This window comes from Lynx rufus, unplaced genomic scaffold, assembly GCF_022079265.1.
Source record: "Lynx rufus isolate CCGP_SWC_20201006 ecotype Redwood Valley unplaced genomic scaffold, mLynRuf1.p SCAF_54, whole genome shotgun sequence".
NCBI classification, from domain to species: domain Eukaryota; kingdom Metazoa; phylum Chordata; class Mammalia; order Carnivora; family Felidae; genus Lynx; species Lynx rufus.
Window position 1 is genome coordinate 4,518 of NW_025814872.1, and position 21,925 is coordinate 26,442.

The 21,925-nt window shown below is 53.6% G+C and overlaps 1 protein-coding gene across 6 annotated transcripts; it reads left to right on the plus strand.

Annotated features, from left to right (window-relative positions):
• The first annotated feature begins 12,409 nt into the window (after positions 1-12,409).
• On the plus strand, positions 12,410-20,830 carry MYADM (myeloid associated differentiation marker). Of its 6 annotated transcripts, none has more exons than XR_006965959.1 (4): positions 12,410-13,030; positions 13,701-14,341; positions 17,237-17,302; positions 17,812-17,910. XR_006965959.1 is itself a non-coding variant. In XM_047100925.1 (4 exons), exon 4 carries the CDS (start codon positions 18,624-18,626, stop codon positions 19,590-19,592), a length of 969 nt encoding a protein of 322 aa, XP_046956881.1. In that variant the 5' UTR covers positions 12,912-13,030; positions 17,237-17,302; positions 17,812-18,073; positions 18,622-18,623; the 3' UTR covers positions 19,593-20,830. The 6 variants fall into 6 exon arrangements, 5 of the variants coding, with proteins under 5 accessions (XP_046956881.1, XP_046956879.1, XP_046956877.1 ...); XM_047100925.1 differs by lacking the exon at positions 13,701-14,341 and adding an exon at positions 18,622-20,830 and having other exon boundaries at positions 12,912-13,030; positions 17,812-18,073; XM_047100926.1 differs by lacking the exons at positions 12,410-13,030; positions 13,701-14,341 and adding exons at positions 15,680-16,302; positions 18,622-20,830 and having other exon boundaries at positions 17,812-18,073.
• The last annotated feature ends 1,095 nt before the right edge of the window (positions 20,831-21,925 follow it).

Consider the following 21,925-nt stretch of genomic DNA (forward strand, 5'->3'; position numbering starts at 1 on the left):
GAGTTGTCACCAACCCAACGCAGGGCTCCAACTCACAAACTGTGAGATCATGACCTGGGCCAAAATCAAGAGTCAGACACTTAACCAACTGAGCCACCCAGGCTCCCCTAAATTTTTTTTAATGTTTATTTATTTTTAGACAGACAGAGCATGAGCAGGGGAGGGGCAGAAAGAGAGGGAGACACAGAATCCGAAGCCGGCTGCAGGCTCCGAGCTGTCGGCACAGAGCCCAATGTGGGGCTCGAACCCACAAGCCACGAGATCATGACCTGAGCTGAAGTCGGACACTTAACCAACTGAGCCACCCAAGCGCCTCACAATGTATCTTTTTCTTATATACTGCTGTAATCTGTTTGCTGGTTCAGGCTGGCACATTCCAAGAAAAAAAAAAAAAAAAGCTTCATGAAAAAGTTTTATGAGTTCCAGCCCCGCACTGGGCTCTGTGCTGACAGCTCAGAGCCTGGAGCCTGCTTCGGATTCTCAGTCTCCTTCTCTCTCTGCTCCTGCCCCACTCGTGCTGTCTCTCTTTCTCAGAAAATAAATAAACATTACAAAAATACATGTATTTTTTATTTTTATTTTTTTTGAGTTCAGAATTTGTTTAAAAGTGTATTTATTTTGAGAGAGACAGAGAGACAGCAGGGGGGGGGGCAGAGAGAGAGGGAGAAGGAAAAAAATCCCAAGTAGGCTTTGCACTGTCAGGACAGAGCTTAAATTTTTTTTTTAATAAGTAAATTGCTAGAGGATCTCACAGAACTCAGGGGAACACTTAGGTTTAAATGCTATGAGGGGCGCCTGGCTCAGTTGGTTGAGTGTCTGACTTTGGCTTAGGTCGTGATCTCATGGTTCATGAGTTTGAGCCCCATATCCGGTCTGTGCTGTCAGCACAGAACCTGCTTCAGATCCTAGGTCCCTCTCTCTCTGCCCTTCCCCCACTTGCGTGCTCTCTCAAAAGTTAAAAAAACATTTAATGATATGATAAGGGATATGAATCCACAGCTAGATAGGAGAGATGGCTAGGACCAGGTGTGGGGAAAGGCTTCCAGGCTACTCTCTCCCAGGACCTCGTGTTCACCAACCCAGAAGCTCTCTGAATCTAGCCAGTTCTCCTTCGGGTTTTATGGAGGTTTCATGACACAGTCCTGGTTGGCTAAGTCCTGGCCATTGGCTGATTCCACCTCTGTCTTCCCTCCCCAGAAGCCAGGGAGAGTGAAAGTTCCAACTCCCTGACCACTTAGTTGATCCTCCCAGAAGCCAGCCCCCACCCTTGGGTGGAGTCCAAAAAGTCACCTCCTTAACGTGACTCCTTAACAAAAGACACATTTATCATCCTTCTCACAGGAAATCCTGCGGGTGCGGGTTTCAAGAGCTGTGAACCAGAACGCATGAATCATGAGAAATATATATTTGGTCATCTGAGGGACCAAGTGCAGATTTATAGATCCCACCGCAATACTCAAACATTCCTTAAAAAAAAAAAAAAATATCAGGAGGGGCGCCTGGGGGGCTCAGTCGGTTAAGCGCCCAACTTCAGCTCAGGTCATGATCTCACACTCCGTGAGTTCGAGCCCTGCGTCAGGCTCTGTGCTGACAGCTCGGAGCCTGGAGCCTGCTTCAGATTCTGTGTCTCCGTCTCTCTCTGCACCTCTCCTGCTCATGCTCTGTCTCTCAAAAATAAATAAATGGTAAAAAAAATAAAATAAAATAAAACAAAAAGTCAGGGTACTTACTCTTCTATTTTTTTTTTTTCTGTTCCATTCTGAATGTTCCAGGGTGTTTCATTATTCTATTTGTCTGGCTTTGTGCCAAAACCACACTCACTCAATTACTTGGCTTTGTAAGTAAGTCTTTTTTTTTTTTTAAGTTTATTTTTTTAAGTAGTATCTACACCCAACATGAGGCTCAAACTTAGGACCCTGAGATCAAGAGTCACATTCTCAAGGCGCCTGGGTGGCTCAGTCAGTTGAGCATCCGACTTCAGCTCAGGTCATGATCTCACAGTTTGCAGGTTCAAGCCCCACATCGGGCTTACTGCTGTCAACACAGAGCCCACTCCAGATCCTCTGTCTCCCTCTCTCTCTCTCTGCTCCAACCCCGCTCGTGCTGTCTCTCAAAAAAAGAAAGAACTTCTTAAAAAAATAAGTCCCATATTCTAGCCACTGAGCCCGACAGGTACCCCTGTATTCCCATCGTCCTACAACATCGCCAGATTTCCAGACACATCTCCAGATGTGAACCTTTCAACAGCCCAAACTAAAACTCTGTATCCCTTAAACACTAACTCCCATTTCTCTCTGCCTCTAGCTCCTGGTGTTCTGTCCTTTAAAACACTAAGTTTTGGGGCACCTGGGTGGCTCGGTCAGGTAAGCATCCGACTTCGGCTCTGGTCATGATCTCACAATTCATGGGTTCAAGCCCTATATCAGGCTCTGTGCTGACAGCTCAGAGCCTGGAGCCTGCTTCTGATTCTGATAATGTGTGTGTGTCTTTCTCTCTCTGCCCCTCCCCTGCTCATGCTCTTTCTCTCTCTCTTTCAAAAAATGAATAAGCATTAAAAAAAATATTTAGGGGCACCTGAGTGGCTTAGTCAGTTCGGCGTCTGACTTCAGCTCAGATCACAATCTCACGGTTTGTGAGTTTGAGCCCCTCATCAGGCTCACTGTTGTCAGCACAGAACCCCCTTTGGATCCTCTGTCTCCTTCTGTCTCTCTGACCCTCCCCTGCTTGCTCTCAAAATAAATAAAACATTTAAAAAAAGTATTACAAATTTTTTAATAAAAATTTTTTCTAAATAAGAAAAATCTTTAAACACTAAGTTTTGGGGCAATTTATTACCCAGCAGTATGTGACTAATACAGAGATGTATAGAAATAGATGAATTTGGGGCCCCTGGGTGGCTCAGTCGGTTAAGCACCCCAGTTCAGCTCAGGTCATGATCTCGCGGTCCGTGGGTTCGAGCCCCGCGTCGGGCTCTGTGCTGACAGCTCAGGGCCTGGAGCCTGCTTCAGATTCTGTGTCTCCCTCTCTCTGACCCTCCCCCGTTCATGCTCTGTCTCTCTCTGTCTCAAAAATAAATAAACGTTAAAAAAAATTTTTTTTAAAATAGATGAATTTGAGAGGGAATACAGAAGGCAAAGTGACAGTGATGGGGTTTTGGAGTGTTGCGGGTTCGGAGCCCAGAGCCCAGAAAGAATTCTTGAAGATGTCTTCCGTGCAAAAATGGTGATGTTATTAAAGCACGGAGACGGGACCTGTGGGCAGAAAGAGTCACACCGGGGTTGTGCGGAATGACTGGTTGTATACTATGGAGTTGGGGGAGGTAGAGTCAAGAGGAAGTTTCTGGGTTTTTGGGTTTTTTTTAGTTTTTTAAGTTTATTTCTTTATTTTGAGACAGACAGCATGAGTGGGGGAGGGGGCAGGGAGAGAAGGAGAGAGAGAATCCCCACGCTCTACACTGCTAGAGCAGAACCCGATGCGGGGCTTGAACTCAGGAAACCGTGAGATCATCACGTGATCTGAAACCAAGAATTGGATGCTTAACTGACTAATGCACCCAGGCACCCCATGAGGAAGTTTCTTGAAGGGATTTCCATATGCTAAAGAAAATTCACAGATGGTGAGTCTAGCGATTATCAAGGTAAGGTTGTTTTTCCCTCTAGCAAAGCATTAACTTTAAGACAGTAGGTAGTTCCTGGACATGAGGCTATTGATAAGGTTGCCTTTTTCTTGTAATTCACTAAGGTATTTATAAACTGATGGAGATTCCTGTCCTGAAGGACTGTGATCTCTATCAGTTACCATTTGGTTTCCTTTCCTTTCCTTTGTCCTTGGGCAGTCAGGAGAGCCTGAGGAATATTGTGCAACTGGATGAAGGCTGGTGACATTCACTGCTGGTGTTGCTGGGAAGGACACAATTTTGGAGGAAAGGTCGTCTGTTCATTTTAGATGTGTTCAGTTTGGGGAAAAAAAAAAGGAGGCGCCTGGGTGGCTCAGTTGGTTAAGCGTCTGACTTCGGCTCAGGTCATGATCTCATGGTTCGTGAGTTCGAGCCCCGCGTCGGGCTCTGTGCTGACTGCTCAGGGCCTGGAGCCTGTTTCGGATTCTGTGTCTCCTTCTCTCTGTGACCCTCTCCCATTCATGCTCTGTCTCTCTCTGTCTCAAAAATAAATAAACGTTAAAAAAAATTTAAAAATGATTTTAAAAAGATTTATCTGCATACATGTTTCCCCAACTGAAGACTAGGTCCTCCCGGTCTCCCTTACAGCTCTGCATGGCCAGGCACCTAAACTCCATACAGTGAGATGTGTGCAGTTCCAGAATTATACCTTCCAAAAGAAGGAAGCATGCGAACCTGTCCCCCCTCCCCTCTTCCTGCTAGCTGTAATGCCGATGTAACGGTATGGTTTGGATCACGTGTTGGATCCCAGATAGAAGCGCTTGTTGAAGATGACTGACCAACAAGAGAGAATGACTCCTTGAGACCGTGGAGGCATCATGTCAACCTTGGATCGTGAACATCCTGTCAACCTTGGAGAGAAATAAACCGTCATCTTGTCTAGGCCTGCATAGTCTAATATGGTAGCCATCAGCCACATGGGGCTATTGGACAGTGAAAGTGTGGCTGGTGTCACACACTGAAAATTTTGATATATTGGATTGAATAAAATATGCTGTTAAAAGGAACCCTTCCCTTTGACCTCATTGTAATGTGGCTACTAGAAAATTTAAAATTGCACATGTAGCTCACATTAATTTTTTATTGGTCAATGCTGGTTTAGGCCATTGATATTTTGCCTTTGTTATAGCAGCTGAATGTCACTAGTAACGGGTCATGTACTCATTGGTGCCACTTGAAGTCACGTGTAGGGGGCCCCCCAGCAAGAGTAGGTCATGAGACGAGCAGGGGCTCTGGAAGAGTTTTGAGGGACTCTAGTATTCAAAGGAGTATGAGCTTGCAAGAGTCAGAGAATGAGCCCAGAGAAGCAATAGGAAAACCAGGAAAATGATGTGCCTTACAATCTTAGGGAGCAGCGTTTCAGGTTGGAAGGAGGTACCAAGTGCATCGGTTACTTGAGAGGTCAGAAAGATAAAAACTGGGGGACCTGGGTGGCTCAGTCAGTTGAGTGTCCAACATCGGCTCAGGTCATGATCTCACAGTTCGTGGGTTTGAGCCCCACCTTGGGCTCTGTGCTGACAGCTCAGAGCCTGGAGCCTGCTTTGGATTCTATGTCTCTGTCTCTCTCTGCCCCTCCCCCAGTCACAGTCTCTCTCTCTCTCTCTCTCTCTCTCTCTCTCTCTCTCAAAAATAAATAAACATTGGGGCGCCTGGGTGGCGCAGTCGGTTAAGCGTCCGACTTCAGCCAGGTCACGATCTCGCGGTCCGTGGGTTCGAGCCCTGCGTCGGGCTCTGGGCTGATGGCTCAGAGCCTGGAGCCTGTTTCCAATTCTGTGTCTCCCTCTCTCTCTGCCCCTCCCCCGTTCATGCTCTGTCTCTCTCTGTCCCAAAAAAAATAAATAAACGTTGAAAAAAAAAATTTAAAAAAAAAAATAAATAAACATTAAAAAAAAGTTAAAAACTGAAAAGAAGAAAAAGTTGTTCAGAGTGGTAGGAAACTATATTCGTTTGCTAGGCCACCACAAGAAAGTACTGTGGACTGGGTGACCCAGGAGTTTATGGAAGTTACAGAAATAAACAGAAATTAATTTTCTCATAGTTGTGCAAGTTAGAAACCCCAGATCAAAGTATCATCAGGGTTGGCTTTTTTCTGAGGTCCCTCCCCTTGGCTTGTAGACTGCCATCTTTTCCCTGTGTCTTCACATGGTCACGGTGTGAATGCACTTAATTCCACTAACTGTACACTTAAAGATGGTTGAAGAGGTAAATGTAATGTTATATGTATTTTTACCACAATTAAAAATAACTCTTATTTCTGAAAAAGTCAGTGAAAGAATCTACTCCCGAAACCATTGTTGCACTATAATGCTAACTTGGATGTAAGTTAAAAAATAAATAAATTATCGGGGCGCCTGGGTGGCGCAGTCGGTTAAGCCTCCGACTTCAGCCAGGTCACGATCTCGCGGTCCGTGAGTTCGAGCCCCGCGTCAGGCTCTGGGCTGATGGCTCAGAGCCTGGAGCCTGTTTCCGATTCTGTGTCTCCCTCTCTCTCTGCCCCTCCCCCGTTCATGCTCTGTCTCTCTCTGTCCCAAAAATAAATAAACGTTGAAAAATTAAAAAAAAAAAATAAATAAATTATTAAAAATTAAAAAAAAAATTTTAAGTCAGCGAAAGATTCTTTGAGTGGGAGATGCTGACCACCTAAAAAGAGGAAGAATAGTAATCACAACAGCCAAGGTATGAGAAGGACGTATTTAAAAATCAAAAAGCCATGAAGGCTTGGCCTGAGTTGAGAAGAACACCTTTGCAATTGTTAGAGAAAGGTAGTCCCGGAAAGAGAGCCAAGTCTGTGGTTTTAGTAGAGGACATTGAGGGGCTTTCCAGAGGATGGTGAAGAACAACTTTGCAATTGTTAGAGGAAGGTAGTCCTGGAAAGAGAGTCAGGTCTGTGGTTTTAGTGCAGGACATTGAGGGGCTTTCCAGAGGATGGCTTTTATTATCTCTCAAAGGGGGCAGATCATAGGCTGAGAATGCATGGCTGGAGGCATAAAGGGTGTCAGAGATTGAAGAGGGTAAAAATATTGCACTTGTCACCACGGAAATGACAATGAGTTGACCAGGTGATAGCAGTGGGACTGTGGGCAATGCCCAGAGCACGTGGAGTTGGGCCATCACGTATTCAGGGTGGAACCACTCTGCCCTGTAACGAGACTTTCTCCAGTAATGCTCACTTGCTTTAGAGACAAGCTCAGGAAAACAAAACAGAACCTGACAGGTGGGCTTTTTCTTCTCCAAGACTGGGGCCTTACAAAGAAGAGTGTGAGGCAGGCAACATGGCAAGAGTATTATTGAAATGATGGACTGTGGAGTCGTATCCAAGGGAAAGAGAGGGTGTGCAGTTGGGGGTTCCTATCAAGTTAAGAAAAGGTGATGGTGGGGTTGCTGAGAAAGTAAGGTGGAAGGTGGTTGATGTCAGAGGGATGTGGGAAAGTGAGACGATGGTTGGGGTGGAGGGCACCATCAACGTTGCAGCTCTTAGTGTCTCCCAGATGGTTTCTCGTCATGGAGCAAATAGAAACATGATGATATTTTTTGCAGCTCACGGAGCTAATTAGATAAGCTTGCCACAAACAGAGGCATCCAGGCCACTCTGAGAGTCAAGGGAATCAATACCTCTAGCCCACCTATGACCTGTTCGCGGCACATCTGTGACTAGGAGGTCAGTAGATGACAAAAAGGTGATAAGGCCAGAGAACAGCCTGGGGGGCATGGCGGGGGGAGGGTGGGTCATTTACTTCAGGGAAGGTGAGAGAAGAAAGAATACTTAAAGAAGTGGTTTTGGGGAGCCTGTCTGGCTCAGTTTTTTGGGTTTTTTTTTAATGTTTATTTATTTTCGAGAGCGAGAGAGAGACAGAGCATGAGCAGGGGAGACGCAGAGAAGAAAGGGAGACACATGTCCAAAGCAGGCTCCAGGCTCTAAGCTGTCAGCACAGAGCCCAATGTAGGGCTTGAACTCACAGACTGTGAGACCATGACCTGAGCTGAAGTCAGGCGCTTAACTGACTGAGCCACCCAGGCGCCCCTTTCTAACATTTTTTTTTTAATGTTTATTTACTTTTGAGAGAGAGAGAGACAGAGTGTGAACAGGGGAGAGTCAGAGACAGAGAGGAAGACACAGAATCCAAAGCAGGCTCCAGGCTCTGAGCTCTCAGCTCAGAGCCCAAGGCGGGACTCGAACTCACAAGCCGTGAGATCGTGACCTGAGCCGAAGTCAGACGCTTAACTGATTGAGCCACCCAGGCACCCCCAAGAGCATGCAACTCTTAATCTCAGGGTTGTGGGTTCAAGCCCCATGTTGGGCATTGTGCCTACTTAAGAGGAAGAGACAAGGAAAGAGAAGGAGAAGGAAACAGAATCCCAAGCGGGTTCAATGCTGTTAGCACAGAGTCAGACGTGGGGCTTGAACTCACGAACCGTGAGCTCATGACCTGAGCTGAAACCAAGAGTTGGACGCTTAACCAACTGAGCCACCCAGCTGCCCCTAAATCAAGGGTTTCTGAGGACTTGAGCAGGGAGGAGCTGGAGTAGGGTAGTGGTGACTGAGAGAGCCAGGATCTAAGATTCCCTCCTGTAGGGTCCTGGTCATGGGTTTCCATCATCTCAAGAAACCCCACCTCCCTGGGGAAAACTGAGATCTGCATCACGTTTGTCCCCATGTCCACAAGGCTCACTGCTGGAAAGACAGGACACCAGCAGGGCAACTCCAATTTCAGCTGGTCTCCTTGATGGATGAAATCAACCCAGCCCTTGGCATCTAGAATGACCAATCCATGTATCCAGGTGGGCCCTAAAACCAATGGTAAATGTCCTAATATCCTGAGAAGACGGGGGGCAGATATTTGAGACAGACCAAAGAGGAGAAGACACACACACACACACAGAAGACAAGGTGACATAAAAACAGGTGGTAGGGGTACCTGGGTGGCTCAGTCAGTTAAGCCGCCAACTCTTGGTTTCTGCTCAGGCTATGATGGTTCATGAGTTCGAGCCCCTCATTGGGCTCTGTGCTGGTGGCACAGAGCCTGCTTGGGATTTTTTTCTCCCTCCCTCTCTCTCTGCTCCTACCTCTCTGCTCCTTGCTCTCTACATCTCTCTCAAAATAAAGATATAAACATTAAAAAACAAACAGAGGGTAGATATTGGAGTGATGAGGCCACAGGACAAGGAAACCACAGTTCTAAGAAGCTGGAAGAGGTGAGGCACTCATTTTCCCTTAAAGCTTTCAGAGTGAGTGAGGCCCGCTGATGACTCAGTTTCAGACCAAGATCATCATTCAATACCCCATGGATTCCACCGTGGCCAACTGCATGTATGACATAATGGTGATAATGTGTAAAAAGTGGGAAGGAGAAGGTACATACACTGTGTGTCTCATTAAGACACACACATGCCAGAGCATGGGAGATAAACCCCATGAAAACTGGGCAGCCTGTCACCTCAAGGAAGTTGCTGAGAATCCGCTAGTCTGAGGACAGTGGGAATATCCCATTCAGATGAAGTCACTGCATCTAGAGAAAAATCCCCATTGGAGGAGGGCATTTGTGCTCACATAGGAGGCACTCACAAATCTTTGTTGATGAATGAGTTTCCAATGGACGTATAGAAATATCTGTGTGATCTTTGTTGTTAACAAAGCCCCTTAAAAATCTTTGTAATTCCTGAGTGGTAGGAGATGAGAGGAGGATCCTTTTTATTCAATATAAACCCCTTTCAACCACACCTGAGTTTATGCTAATGAGATGAGTCTTGGTGAGCCCCCAGGTGGGTGGCTCAGGATGGGGGCTGGATGCCTGAGAAACCAATCCTGGGACTGGACGGTTGGAATTTTCAGCGACCATCCTATATTATGGAACTTCCATAAAATTATTTTTTTTTTATTTTTTAATGTTTATTTTTTTTTTGAGACAGACAGAGTGTGAATGGGGGAGGGGCAGAGAGAGACGGAGACACAGAATCCAAAGCAGGCTCCAGGCTCTGAGTTGTCAGCACTTGGGGCTTGAACCCATGAACTGTGAGATCATGATGTGAGCTGATGTCAGATGCTTAACTAACTGAGACACCCAGGCACCCCTCCTTTTTTTGTTTTTTAAGAGATGGGATTTTAATTTTTATTTGTTATTTTTTAAGTTTATTTATTTATTTTGAAAGAGAGACAGAGAGTGAATGCGAGCAGGGGAGGGGCAGAGAGAGAGAGAGAGAGAGAGAGAGAATCCCAAGCAGGCTCCGTGCTGTCAGAGCAGAGCCCAATGTGGGGCTCTGACTGATGAATGGTGAGAGCATGACCTGAGCTGAAATCAAGAGTCAGACACTTAATTGACTAGGCCACCCAGGTGCACCCCCCCCATAAAATTCCTCAACAACCGGTTTCTTAGCTTCCTGGTTGGTAAACGCAGCAGAGTATGGGAAGTGGCATGCCCGCCATATTTTGCCCTATGTGTCTCTATTTGGCTGTCCTCGAGTTGTATCCTTTGTTTTTTGTTTTGTTTTGTTTTAAAGCTTATTTATTTATTTTAACAAATTAAATTTTTTTTAATGTTTATTTATTTTTGAGACAGAGAGAGACAGAGCATGAACAGGGGAGGGGCAGAGAGAGAGGGAGACACAGAATCGGAAGCAGGCTCCAGGCTCTGAGCCATCAGCCCAGAGCCCGACGCGGGGCTCGAACTCACGGACCGTGAGATCATGACCTGAGCCGAAGTCTGACACTTAACCGACCAAGCCACCCAGGTGCCCCTAAAGCTTATTTATTTATTTTGAGAGAGAGAGGGCCCGTGTGTGCACGCAAGAGCCCATGCACAAGTGGGGGAGGGCAGAGTGGGGGGTGGAGAGAGAATCCTAAGCAGGCTCCTTAATGTCAGCACAGAGCCCGATGCAGGGGCTCGATCCCACCCCAGGAACCTTGAGATTATGACCTGAGCCAAGATCAAGACCCAGACGCTTACCAACTGAGCCACCCAGGCTCCCCGAGATCCGTCCTTTGTAATAAATCAGTAATACTAAGTAAAGAGCTTTCTTGAGTTCTGTGAGCCATTGTAGCAAATTATGGGCCCCCAAAAAGGGGTCGTAGGAACCTTTGATTTATAGTCAGTCGGTCACAAGTATGGCATGCCTGGGACTTGGACTGGAATCGGAAGGGAGGCGGGTATGGGGGGGGGGTCTTGTGGGACTGAGCCAGTACCTGTGGGTTCTGTATTACTTCCAGGTCATGAGGTACCTGGAATCAAATGGAATTAATTCCTTGACCCCACAGGGGCACCTGGCTGGCTCAGTCGGTAAAGTGTACAACTCATGAGTTCGAGTCACGTGCTGGGTGTAGAGATTACTTAAAGATAAAATCTTTAGGGGTGCCTGAGTGGCTCAGTCAGTTAAGCGTCTGACTTTTGCTCAGGTCATGATCTCCTGGTTCGTAGGTTCCAGCCCTGCATGGGGATCTGTGCTGACAGCTCAGAGCCTAAAACTTGCTTTGCTTTGGACTCTGTGTCTCCCTCTCTCTGCAACGCCCCCCCCCCCCCTCCACTCGCATTCTGTCTCTCTCTCAAAAATAAATCAATATTTTTTTTTAAATTTTTTTTAACATTTATTTATTTTTGAGACAGAGAGAGACAGAGCATGAACAGGGGAGGGGCAGAGAGAGAGGGAGACACAGAATCCGAAACAGGCTCCAGGCTCTGAGCTGTCAGCACAGAGCCCGACGCGGGGCTCGAACTCACGGACCGTGAGATCATGACCTGAGCCGAAGTCGGACGCTTAACCGACCAAGCCACCCAGGCGCCCCTAAATCAATATTTTTTTATTTAAAAAAAAGATAAAATCTTTAAAACAAATCATTGGACACTTGGTTTCAGAAGGGTTAGAGATTGGTCATCGGTATGAAAAAAAAAACCCATATATTTGGTGTCAGATGCATCAGGAGTGAAAAGCAGCACATAATCCGTATCCAGGTGAACTCTTCCCAAAAAACCTCTATTGCAGAGAAGGCTATTAAGCCATCTGGCAGATCGGATGACCTCACAGAGCTCAGCATCAGCCTCCCTGGTCCTGGCACAATGGAGTCATGAACAAAGTGGCCATGGAGGGCTAGGCATGGATTTGCCCCAGCAAAGCTCAGTCAGCTGTGGCACTGGTAACCCTCCCCCACCAACGTTGCACGCTTCCTAGGAAGACCACCCAAATACCTGGTGGCCTGAGAATCACCTTGGACGCCTTCCATCATGAATGGAGCGATGACTTCTTCCTGCCTGGAATATTTAAATCCGGGTTGCTATTTGGTTGCCTTGCCTTATCCACTCCTGCCAACAGCCGCATCTATGTACCCGCTGAATGGCCCTATTCACCATCATGTTCACTGTCACACAATATTGCTTCTGATCAAGGAGCTCCGTCTATTAGGAAGTCGGTGGGTGGGTCCGAGCACCCCGTCACCCCTACCCAGCTAGCTTCACAGAACAGAGGTACGGCCTGTTTGGGGCTGGAATACAGCGCCAGGTTGGAGACAACATCCTCCAGGTGGAGGGGGGCTGTCCTACAGGATGGGTAAACACTCTGAACCAGGGGCGCCTCCATGATGCCAGATGACACACACCCAGGAGCCCTAAGGTATCACTTCTCAAGATCACACCCAGTGACTCATTCTTTAAACGTTGGCTTCCTCTTCCTGTCCGGCTGAACTCTGCTGTTTGGGGGAACTTTCTGTTTCCACCAGAGAGGACAACGTAGTGAATTGTGTGAGTGGAGGCCTCTCCTGAACTATTGGGAGGGGGGGGATCTCAGGAGCGCCACTGTGGGGTCAGGCAAAGATTGGGGCAGGGAGCAGGAAGAGCTGCCTCTGCACCGGGGGCCAAGGAGGTGTGCGAGTGGAGCCGGGGGACCACCCTGGAGGACCTCCAACTGGCACCGTGTCCTGACTCCTTAGGCAGGGCCTGATGCCAGGCTCACAGAGACCCCTTCCCCTACGCAGACCACAGAAGGACAGAGAGGGTCTGTGCCTACCCCCTCCGCAGGGGCACAAAGGCGGGCATGCAAGCTCCACATCCCTCCCCCACCATCCCGTGCGCCCCCCTCCCCCCCACTTCTGCCGCGCTCACGGCGTCCAGCGCACCCCCCCTCCCCAGTCCCTCCCACCTCCGTAGGGCACGCAGCCTGCTAGACAGGGCTCCCGGACCCCTCCCGACCACCCCACCCGGTCGCGATTCGCGCGGGCTGGGTCTCAAAGCCTCCTTGGTTGTCCGCCTGGAAGGCACCCAGCGGCAGCAGCGCCCGGTTAGCTCGGAGTCGCGCACCGACCGCAGCCGCCACCCAGGCCCCGCCCAGAGGCAGCCGCGAGCAAGGCCGCGCCAGGGACGACTGCGGAGCGCGGTGAGTGAGCCGGGCCAGTAGGGAGGGTCCCAGGCGTCCCGGGCCCCGCCCCGCCCCTACCCCGGGCGGGCACCCCGACCTTCAGCTCCTACTTGCTTCTGGACTCTGTGGCTCAGTTTCAGGGCCCCAGAGCCTCCCTGAGAAAGGACCCCGGGCCCCTTCCTTGCGCCGGGCCTCGGGCACACCAGCTCCTCGGACCCCTCCCTTCTTGCGGGAATCCTGAATCGGACGCCCCCAGCAGCATCCCTCTCCCTCCCCGCCCCCCCCAGCCCCCGGCCCGGTCCTCCTCGAGCTTCCCTGCCCCTCCCTCTCTCCGGGAGCCAGGAGTGCAGGCCAAAAATATCTCTCAGCTCCAGACCTGGGAGGCTCGGCTTGCGAGCACATCTGAGCGGATGAAAACCCAGGAGTGTGAGCTTTGATTGCTTTTTGCGTCAGGAATCTGGGCCTCCAGCCTAGGCGTCATTTGGAACCTGGGAGCCCCGTGCTCCGACTCCCACCGCCCGAGATCCATTTTGCTGTCAACATCCCTCCCCCCGCCCCCATCGACTGTGAGCTGGGACCCAGGAGTCCCGTCCACCAATGGGCGAGTCCCAGCGTAAATGAGGATTTGGGGACCCAGGAGTCGGGGACCTCAGCCCAGCTCTTAAAGCCTAGGGATCGGCTCTTTCAGGGACCCTGGCCCACAGACCCCATCAAACTGACAGGCCCGGTGCCCCCACCCACCGCGCGACCCAGATGTCCAAGATTGCATCCGGCCTGGAAGAGCCAGACTGCAGCAGGCGACGAGGGGAGGGGGCCGGAAGGGAGAGGGAGAATTGAGGGAGGTGATACCGGGGTGGGGACCTGGGCTGGGGGCTCCGTCCAAAACAGACGCCAAACAGACGGGTTGCCATGGCAACGGCCTTCCCGGGCCTCCCCTGGAGACTGCGCTAGGGCCGAGTCGGGGAGGGCAGCCCCCAGGAGCCCCCACACCGCCAGCTGTTGTATCTTCCTGTTTTGTCACCACGGCAACAGTGACCTCAGCCCTCCACCCCGCCCCCCCCCCCCCTCCGCACTGGCGGGGCCGGAGAGCCCAGGTCCATTTCTCCCGGGGAGGGGCGTGGTCTTTTCTCGGCTCCGCCTCAAGGGCGGGCCTGGGATACCCCTGGCGCAGGGAGTCCCTTTCTCAGCCCCGGCCCCGCGCTCGCGCCGGGTCCCCGGCCCCGCCCCCGCCCCGGCCCCGCCCCCGCCCACCAACCCCACCCAGTTAGCAAACGCTTCCAGTCTGCAGCTGTCGCCTCTGTCTCAGCAGCAGCCGCCACAGCCCGAGAGGTGAGGCTGCGGGGACCCCCCCCCGGCGCGGACGCTGCGGTCAGGATTCCTGGGTGCAGAGGGAGGGAAGGGCTGGGGTTCCGAGTGTCTGAGTGTCTAGAAAGACTGGGTCATGGATCAGGACTCGGATTCTGGAGGGGACAGGGCTTCAGACCTGCACTCACAGGTCATCTATCTGAGGGAGGAGGGGCTGGGGGCAGGACTCCTGGTCTGAGGGAGGAGGGGGCTGGGGGCCTGGACTCCCGGGTCTGAGGGATGAAGGGCTGGGGGCCTAGACTCCTGGGTCTGAGAGAGGAGGGGACTGGGGGTCTGGACTCCTGGGTCTGAGGGAGGAGGGGCTGGGGGTCTGGATTCCTGGGTCTGAGGGAGGAGTGGCTGGGGGTCTGGATTCCTGGGTCTGAGGGAGGAGGGGCTGGGGGTCAGGACTCCCTCATCTGAGGGAGGAGGGGCTGGGGGTCTGAAATCCTGGGTCTGAGGGAGGAGGGGCTGGGGGTCTGGACTCCCTCATCTGAGGGAGGAGGGGCTGGGGGTCTGAAATCCTGGGTCTGAGGGAGGAGGGGCTGGGGGTCTGGACTCCTGGGTCTGAGGGAAGAGGAGCTGGGTGGGTCTGAGGGAGGAGGGGGCTGGGGGCCTGGACTCCAGGGTCTGAGGGAGGAGGGGGCTGGGGGTCTGGACTCCAGGGTCTGAGGGAGGAGGGGGCTGGGGGCCTGGACTCCTGGGTCTGAGGGAGGAGGGGCTGGGGGCCTGGACTCCTGGGTCTGAGGGAGGAGGGGGCTGGGGGTCTGGACTCCAGGGTCTGAGGGAGGAGGGGGCTGGGGGTCTGGACTCCAGGGTCTGAGGGAGGAGGGGGCTGGGGGTCTGGACTCCAGGGTCTGAGGGAGGAGGGGGCTGGGGGTCTGGACTCCAGGGTCTGAGGGAGGAGGGGGCTGGGGGTCTGGACTCCTGGGTCTGAGGGAGGAGGGGATGGGGGCCTGGATTCCTGGGTCTGAGGGAGGAGGGGATGGGGGCCTGGATTCCTGGGTCTGAGGGAGGAGGGGCTGGGGGCCTGGACTCCTGGGTCTTAGGGAGGAAAGGCTGGGATCTGGACTCCTGGGTCTGAGGGAGGAGGGGTTTGGGGCCTGGGGCCTGGTCTGAGGGAAGAGGGACGGGGGTCTGGACTCCAGGGTCTGAGGGAGGAGGGGGCTGGGGTTCAGGACTTCTGGGTCTGAGAGAGGAGGGGGCTGGGGGTCTGGACTCCTGGGTCTGAGGGAGGAGGGGCTGGGGGTCAGGACTCCAGGGTCTGAGGGAGGAGGGGCTGGGAGTCTGGACTCCTGGGTCTGAGGGAGGAGGGGCTGAGGGTCTGAAATCCTGGGTCTGAGGAGGAGGGATGGGGACTCCTAAGTGCCCTGGTTGAAGGGGGCTAAAATCTAGCAAGAGGAGGTCCTCACGAGAGGAGGCGCTTGGAGCTGGGAGCTTGGGTTTGAGAAAGAGAGGGGTCTTCCCTGCTCCCCACCCCTCCATTCCGAAGACAGAATTCGAACTTCGGGCCAGACAGGCGGTGGGCTGAGGTCCAGCACCGTGCTCGCAAAGGCGAAGACGAAGCTGGGAAGCTGGTGTCCTAGGCTGGGAGAAGCCAAGGCTGAGGCCAGAGGCCTTGGGTTGCTGAGAGTGGAGGCTGGGGTTCAGGGACGCGATTCTGTGCGGGTGATGGGGTGTGGTGTTTGGCGTGGAGGTGGAGAAAGCGTGGGGCGTGGCCGGGGGAGTCCTAAACTGCGCCCAGAAGGCGAAGGGGTGTTTCCTCTCCCTCCGCCTGTCTTCGGAGATGCATTCCTGAGTTCTGACCTCAGGCGGCGGCTGGAGGCGCGGAGGCTGGAGAAGGACCCCCCCTCCCCTCCGGGTGGTCCCTGCACCACCCCCCTCCTTCCTTGGGGCACTTCTGGATTCGTGGCCCGCCCTGTTTCTCCTTCCCCGCTCGGGACCCGGTAGTACCCGCTTTCCAGGGCGCCCCAGCGCAGGCCAGCCCTGACTTCCTCCTAACGGGTTCTCGGAGGGCGTGGCGGGGAGCTGGAGGCGGCCGCCTCCCGCCTAGCACCTCCCAGGTGGCCCCGGAGGCCCAGCCCCCGCAGGGAGACCTGACTTCCGAGGGTCGGTGGGAGGTGTGGCTACTAATCTCTGGACTGGATTCCAACGGTGTGGTTTCCAGCTTCGAGGTTGGGGTGGGGTGGGGGGGTGGGGTTCCCCTGGGCAAACCCGGGGGTCTCTTCTTGGGGTCCAGGCTCCCAGTCCATGCTCTAGGGACCCAGGACTCACATTTTGGAGGCCCCAGAAATTCAGGCTTCGGGCCTCCCTTCCTGGGACCTGGAGTTTGGACTCGCGCCCCACCCCCCTCCCCGGAATCCACAAGTGGGGCGGCGATCCCGGAGGCCGGCGCGGGGCGGAGGTCCCAGCACCGCCCCCTGGTCCCCGGCACATTCCAGATGGCTGGGCTGACTTGAAGCCCTTATAAGGCACGGAGACGCTGCGCCTGGCCAGGCCGCCCGCCCCTGCAGCCACCGCCCAGGGCCCTCCCGCCGGCCGGGCCCGCGACTTTCTTGGGCTGGGGCGAGGTTAAGATCACTCACACCCACGCCGGCCCGCGCGCGGGGCGTGCACTTTCACCGGGTTCCCTCCACTTCGCTTCTGCAGTTTGGGGACTTGGGGACGAGGCAGGGGCGGGGCTTCCCTGGGGTCACCGCCGGGACCTCTCCCGGCCCGAGGCCAAATCCCCGCCCTGGCTGGGAGGGCGCCGGGGCTGCGGAGGCTGGCCGCGCGTTCTGGGCGAGCTGGTCGCCTGGGTCCCGGGAGGGGCGGAGCGGGGGCTGGGTTGGGCGCGGACTCTCCCTCCCTCCCTCCAGTGCTCTGACTGGCCTTTTCCAGGTGTCTGACCTAATCCACCTCCGGAGCCGGATCTTTCTGCGTCTGGGTCCTCGGCAAAGACTGCTGGTGAGTGGGAGCCGGGACGCCCCGTGTCTGAGGGAGGAGGGGCTGGGGGCCCGGCCTCCTTGGGTCTGAGGGCAGAGGGGGCTTCCCGCCCAGACTTTTGTGTCAGAGGGAGGAGCATCTGGGGGCCTGGACTCCTGGGTCCGAGAGAAGGACCTGGGAGCTTGGTTTCCAAGGAAGGAGACCCAGACACCTGTGTACCCGAGGGAGAAGTGTGCCCAGGAGCTGGGCTCCTGCGCCCTCGGGGCCTCTCCTAGGTTCAGTTAGGTAAGGTTAAAGCCTGTTCTACTGCCTGACCCTGGAAGGAGGAAGTTTTATTTCCCTGTGGCTGAGAGAGGCCTTCTGAAATTGTAGGGTGGAAGCTGAGAGATTAGAGGTTTTAGGACCTGGGGGAGGATTTGGACACCTGGTCCCCAGTAGGCTGGACCCTCTCTATTCCTGAGGGTCTGTAGGACAAGGAGACAGAAGGTTCTGGAGGGACAGAAGAAGGAAGTGGATTTCTCAAACCACAGGTGTCTGGTGTGCCCAAGGCTGAGGGCCCAGAGTCCTGGTGTCTGAAGCTGTGTGACAGGACGTGAGAGGCCTGGAGGTTTCCGTGGAAGGGGCTGGGTCTCGGAGAGCCAAGCTTCTTGGGCGCCCTGGGGAATTTGGAGGTTGGACTCCACGTGCGGGAGGGGCCGAGGCGGGCGGAAGCTCGGCGTCCCTGGGTGAAGTACTCCACACCCAAATCCCAGGTGGGATTCAGACTGAGGGCCCAGACTCTTGATCTCTGAGGTGAGAGGGCGTGCGTGCTGTGGAGCTCAGGTCCAGTTCCAGAGACAGGTCGGGGGGGGGGGGGGCAGAGACTGATCACCTGTGAGTCCCAGAGAACGTTCTCACCCGGGGAGGCTGGAAATGCCTGCAGGGTGATAGAAGGAAGGTGGGCAGTGGAGCCCTGGGTACCCAGAGGGAGGAGGTGAAGCCCAGTGAAGAGGTCAGAACCTCTTGTGCGGTCGGGGAGGTTTTTGAGTGGCTGGGAGGCTGAGTCCCTGGGGGAAGGAGGGCAGTTTTGAGAGTCTGGGGTGGTTTCACGGTAGCTGGGTTGCAGAGAGAGGGAAGCAGAGACAGCGGCCCAGACTCCTGGGTTCTGCCACAGGACGTGGGAAACCCCAGTCAGGACGGAGGAGGGGGCTGGCACTTGGGTGACCAACTCAGCCCCTTAGGCCTGCCGCGTCTCCCCCCTCCCCCAGCTTGAGTCCTTTGTCCCCAGGGGAGGAAGGGCTGAGGGCCTGGGTTCCCACATCTGGAACCTTCTTAGGACTCTTCCTTTGCCCTCTTCCCAGCCATGCCGGTGACCGTGACCCGCACGACCGTCACCACCACCATGTCGTCCTCCTCAGGCCTGGGCTCCCCAACCATCGTGGGGTCCCCTAGGGCGCTGACCCAGCCCCTGGGCCTCCTCCGCCTGCTGCAGCTGGTGTCCACCTGCGTGGCCTTCTCACTGGTGGCCAGTGTGGGTGCTTGGACGGGGTCCATGGGTAACTGGTCCATGTTCACGTGGTGCTTCTGCTTCTCCGTGACCCTCATCATCCTCATAGTCGAGTTGGGCGGGCTCCAGGCCCGCTTCCCCCTGTCCTGGCGAAACTTCCCCATCACCTACGCCTGCTACGCCGCCCTCTTCTGCCTGTCGGCCTCCATCATCTACCCCACCACCTACGTCCAGTTCTTGTCTCACGGCCGCTCCCGGGACCACGCCATCGCCGCCACCGCCTTCTCCTGCATCGCCTGCGTGGCTTATGCCACCGAAGTGGCCTGGACCCGGGCCCGGCCCGGGGAGATCACCGGATACATGGCCACCGTGCCAGGCCTGCTCAAGGTGCTGGAGACCTTCGTGGCCTGTGTCATCTTTGCCTTCATCAGCAGCCCGTACCTGTACCAGCACCAGCCGGCGCTGGAGTGGTGCGTGGCCGTGTACTCGATCTGCTTCATCCTGGCGGCCGTGGCCATCCTGCTGAACCTGGGTGACTGCACCAACGTGCTGCCCATCTCCTTCCCCAGCTTCCTGTCCGGGCTGGCCCTGCTGTCGGTCCTCCTGTATGCCACTGCCCTGGTTCTCTGGCCGCTCTACCAGTTCGACGAGAAGTACGGCGGCCAACCGCGGCGCTCAAGGGATGTGAACTGCAGCAACAGGCACACCTTCTACGTGTGCACCTGGGACCGCCGGCTGGCCGTGGCCATCCTGACGGCCATCAACCTGCTGGCTTACGTGGCTGACCTCGTGTACTCGGCCCGCCTGGTTTTTGTTCGGGTGTGAGGCTCCGGCCGGGGGCTCTTGACTCCCCCCTTGTGCCCAGGTTCTCATTTCCTCTTCCGGGCTCCCTCTCTTCCACCTTTCTCCTGTCCTTCCCAATTCCCCTTGCTCTTTTCCGTTTCTTTCGCTTCTGGGCTCCTCTCTCCTTCCCTTCCTGTTTTGTTTGGTTGCCCGTATCCTGTTTGGCCCATTTGCCCTTCTGTTTTCATGGTCTTCTTTTCTGACCTGTTCTGCCTCTCTCGGCTCTTTTCTGGTCCTGTCATTTTCTCATCTGCCTGTGTCTTAGCCGCCCCTTCCTGTTTTCTTTCTTCCAATTTCCTTGGGAGCTCCAAGACTTCTTTCTTCTCTACCCCCACCTCCAAAGGTGCTGAGCTCCACCTCTTCCCACACCTCTCTCTGCAGCTGTTAATACCCCTGGCCTCCCCGAGGGGCCTCATTGCCAAAGCATGCCTGCCCGCCCTGGCTGTGCCTTGTTGGTGTGTACGTGTGTGTTTGGGGGAGAGGGGGGGGAGGGTAGCTAGGGATTGGGCTCCCTTTCTCCCAAGGGAGGGGGGTGTACCATACAGGTCCCCTTTAAGTTAAAAAAAAAAAAATCTCTGGAGGCCAAAGATTTTCCAGTGGGTATGACGCTTAACCCACAGACAGACCCCGGGTCCCTGGGTCCTGCTCGGCACCCAGCCTCGCCTGAGACTGGCTCCAGAACTTGTGCCAGGCTTACTAAGAACCCACTGCCTAGAGGCCACCTTAAAGGAAGTCAAGGGTGAACGTTTTCCAGCCCGACTGCTCTCTGCGTTATCGAAAACCCGTCCGAAGTATTTGTGAGGGGCAGCGATGCGGCCCTCCAGCCTTAGTGTTAAAAATAGCCCGTCCTGCCTTTGCTGGGAGAAAAAAAATGGCCACTGCCTGCCTTAACGGCAATGCTAGCCTGGGTTTGTTTTTTTTCTTTTCCGCTTCCTGGTTATGGGGGCAAAACTTACATTGAGTGGCCCTATTCTAAAAGGGGAAGTTGCTTTTCAATTTCTTTTTCTTGGGGGGGGGACGGGGTTGCTGTTGCCTTAGAGGGATTGCGTTACTTGGAGTGTGGTGCACACACACATACACACACACACACACACACAGGTGTGTTTCTGTGTGTTAGTCGCTTCCTGTAGCTGCTTCCTTGCTTCTCTGGGACTCACATGCATAACGTCATATATATAAATGTATAAATATATATTTTATTTTTTTTTTAATTCCCTGGAGCTTCTGGTCCCCATGGGCCCCTTCTGTCAACCACAGAGGGAAGACTTGTCCGTTGCCCTATTCCCACATCCGTAATTTTTTTTTTTACATCAATATAAAGATAAAAGAAAAAAAATTGTGCTTGCTTTATTACTGGGGAGGGCTCCAGGAGAGAGGGCAAGGACTAGATTCTTAGGACTGGTGGGAAAAGGGGACAACTTTAATGTTTATTCTTTTTGTTTTGTTTTGAGAGAGAGTGGGGGGGGGCGGGGGAGCAGGAGAAAGGCAGAAAGAGAGGAAGGCACGGAGTCCAAAGTGGGCTCCAGGCTCCGAGCTGTCAGCACAGAGCCCGACACGGGCCTCAAACCCACAAACCGTGAGATCATGACCTGAGCTTAACCGACTGAGCCACCCAGGCACCCCAGAAGGGGACAACTTTATCCTTTGAATCTCCCAATTTACTCTCTCCAACCAGAACTAGTTAGGATCGAAACGGACAAGATTTATCCTTCCTCAGAGTCCAGGAGCACCTCAGAAATGGTGTCTCCATCTGAGTGCAATGTTTCTTCCAAAATCAACTCTTCAGGTTTCCAATCTCAGGAACAGGCTCTCACGGCTGAGAATCCAGGCACTGGCTCTTCCCCGACTTCTGTCAGTGGCTCACCAGACACTGTCTGTCCTTCCGTCAACTGTCCCCTTCTCCAGGCTCCTGACCTAGCTCAGGTATTTTGTTTCTCCTGAACTAGCATCTCAGTCTCCCCCTTGACTAGCCCACCCCTAGCCCACCTTGGCCCCAGAGGGATGCTTCTAGCATCCAGGTCTGATACTGCCCTCCCCTGCTCAAATCCTTCCACATCCTACTATCCACTGCCTACAGGTAATACCAAAGCTCCAGTCTGGGCCTTCAGGATCTGACCCTGCCTGCGTTCCCATCATCAGCTCCTTCTTTCCCTTAGTTCTAAGCTCCCTGACAACCCGTCCACAGAAGACCTCGATAAAGAGCAAACGAATTACTCCTACAATGATTCTGTCCCACAGAAATTCCTGTTGTCGGATTCTCCAGCCGGAGGAGAACCGCAAATATCTAAACAGAAGTCTGCAAAAATCCCAGGATC